The sequence below is a fragment of the Myzus persicae genome, unplaced genomic scaffold (assembly GCF_001856785.1).
Source record: "Myzus persicae strain clone G006 unplaced genomic scaffold, MPER_G0061.0, whole genome shotgun sequence".
Taxonomy (NCBI): Eukaryota; Metazoa; Arthropoda; class Insecta; order Hemiptera; family Aphididae; genus Myzus; species Myzus persicae.
Window position 1 is genome coordinate 1 of NW_019102879.1, and position 1,497 is coordinate 1,497.

Here is a 1,497-nt window from a genome sequence, read left to right on the forward strand (position 1 = left end):
ACAACGTTACCAAAAATGTGGGTCTGTACCGAGTTCAGGTGCGCGTGATGGAATCGCGGGGAACTGACTGTTTCTTACATATCGATATTGGCCGTAGCCTTACAATAAAATAAAATATATAAGTGGCACCTTAACCGGAGGGGCTTGATATATTATGGTATAAGCATCATAATATGCACAATAGGCATATTATGATGCTTATAGACGAAATGATGTGACATACGTTACACTAGAATAAAGTATATTTTTTAGATGTATCAGTTTCCTAAAGACGTTCAGTACAGTTTATTTGAAATCGATAATATAGTTGAGGAAGAAGATACAGTGATAGTTGAAGTAGAAGAGCATATGAGTAACTCAGAAGACAGTGTATCAGGTTGTTCAGGGTTTAAAATACATTTGAAGTCATCTTATATAACAATTGGAATTCATTGAGTATTTTTATAGTTTTTGAAATATATGAATTCTTCATCTCCTTCTTCAAACATTGTAGGTCTTGATAATTTATTCTTAATACAAATTTGTTTATGTCTAATTAATTCTGATTCACCCCAAAGCTTGATGAATAAGCTTATTAAAAAAATTGGGGGTCATATTCCCTATGGCCTATAATATAATTTGATATATGATCATATTTTAATAATATGATTGAACAGTTGCTTATTTATGTATGTTTGAATTTATATTATAGAAAATATGACACCTAGGAGAACCTCATCAGCACCATCATGGTTAAGTGATGATGTATCAGCCACAAAAAAAAAAAAGATGACCATTGACAGTACACTTAAAAAATCAGAAGAAGCATTGAGTAACATTGCAAAGGCTTTAGCAGTACCATCAGTGCCACCATTAGATAATGCATCACATGGTTTGTCTCAATTTATAAGTGCTACGCTGCAATCTTTCAAAAATCCTGCCCTTAAAATTGCAACGACACAAAAAATATTAAATATTTTAATGGATGCTCAACTTAAGGATATTCCTTAAATTATGTTTTAAAACAAATAAGTATTACCAATATATATTTCTAGTCAAGGAAGACTGAGTTATAAGTAAAAAATTTGTTTTGTTTTTTTTTATTAAATTGTTAATGTTTATTTAAAATTTAGTTTTTAAATCAAATTATAAGACCTAATTATTTTAATTTGTAATTGTTAAATAATATTTTTAAATTTGTATGTTTTGGTATTGTGAAATTTTCATAATACAATATTAACTACATGCATTTCTAGTCAAGGAAGACTGAATAAGGTAAAAATGTATGTTTTGTTTTTAAATAAAATTGATTAATGTTAAAAATGGGCTTTTTATTTAATTTTAAATAATAAAAAAAAATAACTTCATTGGTATAATATACTTAAAAATTTCCTTTTTCCACAGCAATTTGCTGCCATGGTACTTCTCCTGGTCCATTGAAATATTTTAAAAATTCATCACGTATATTATAAGCTGTGTTGGTGGATCTATTGCCACCTTGATTGAAGTTAATAGATC

At 28.3% G+C, this 1,497-nt stretch overlaps 1 protein-coding gene across 1 annotated transcript; it reads left to right on the plus strand.

Annotated features, from left to right (window-relative positions):
* The first annotated feature begins 6 nt into the window (after nt 1-6).
* Nucleotides 7-1,043, plus strand: LOC111033338. The gene is made up of 2 exons (XM_022314026.1): nt 7-376; nt 692-1,043. Exons 1-2 carry the CDS (start codon nt 253-255, stop codon nt 988-990), a joined length of 423 nt encoding a protein of 140 aa, XP_022169718.1. The 5' UTR covers nt 7-252; the 3' UTR covers nt 991-1,043.
* Nucleotides 1,044-1,497: the final 454 nt, after the last annotated feature.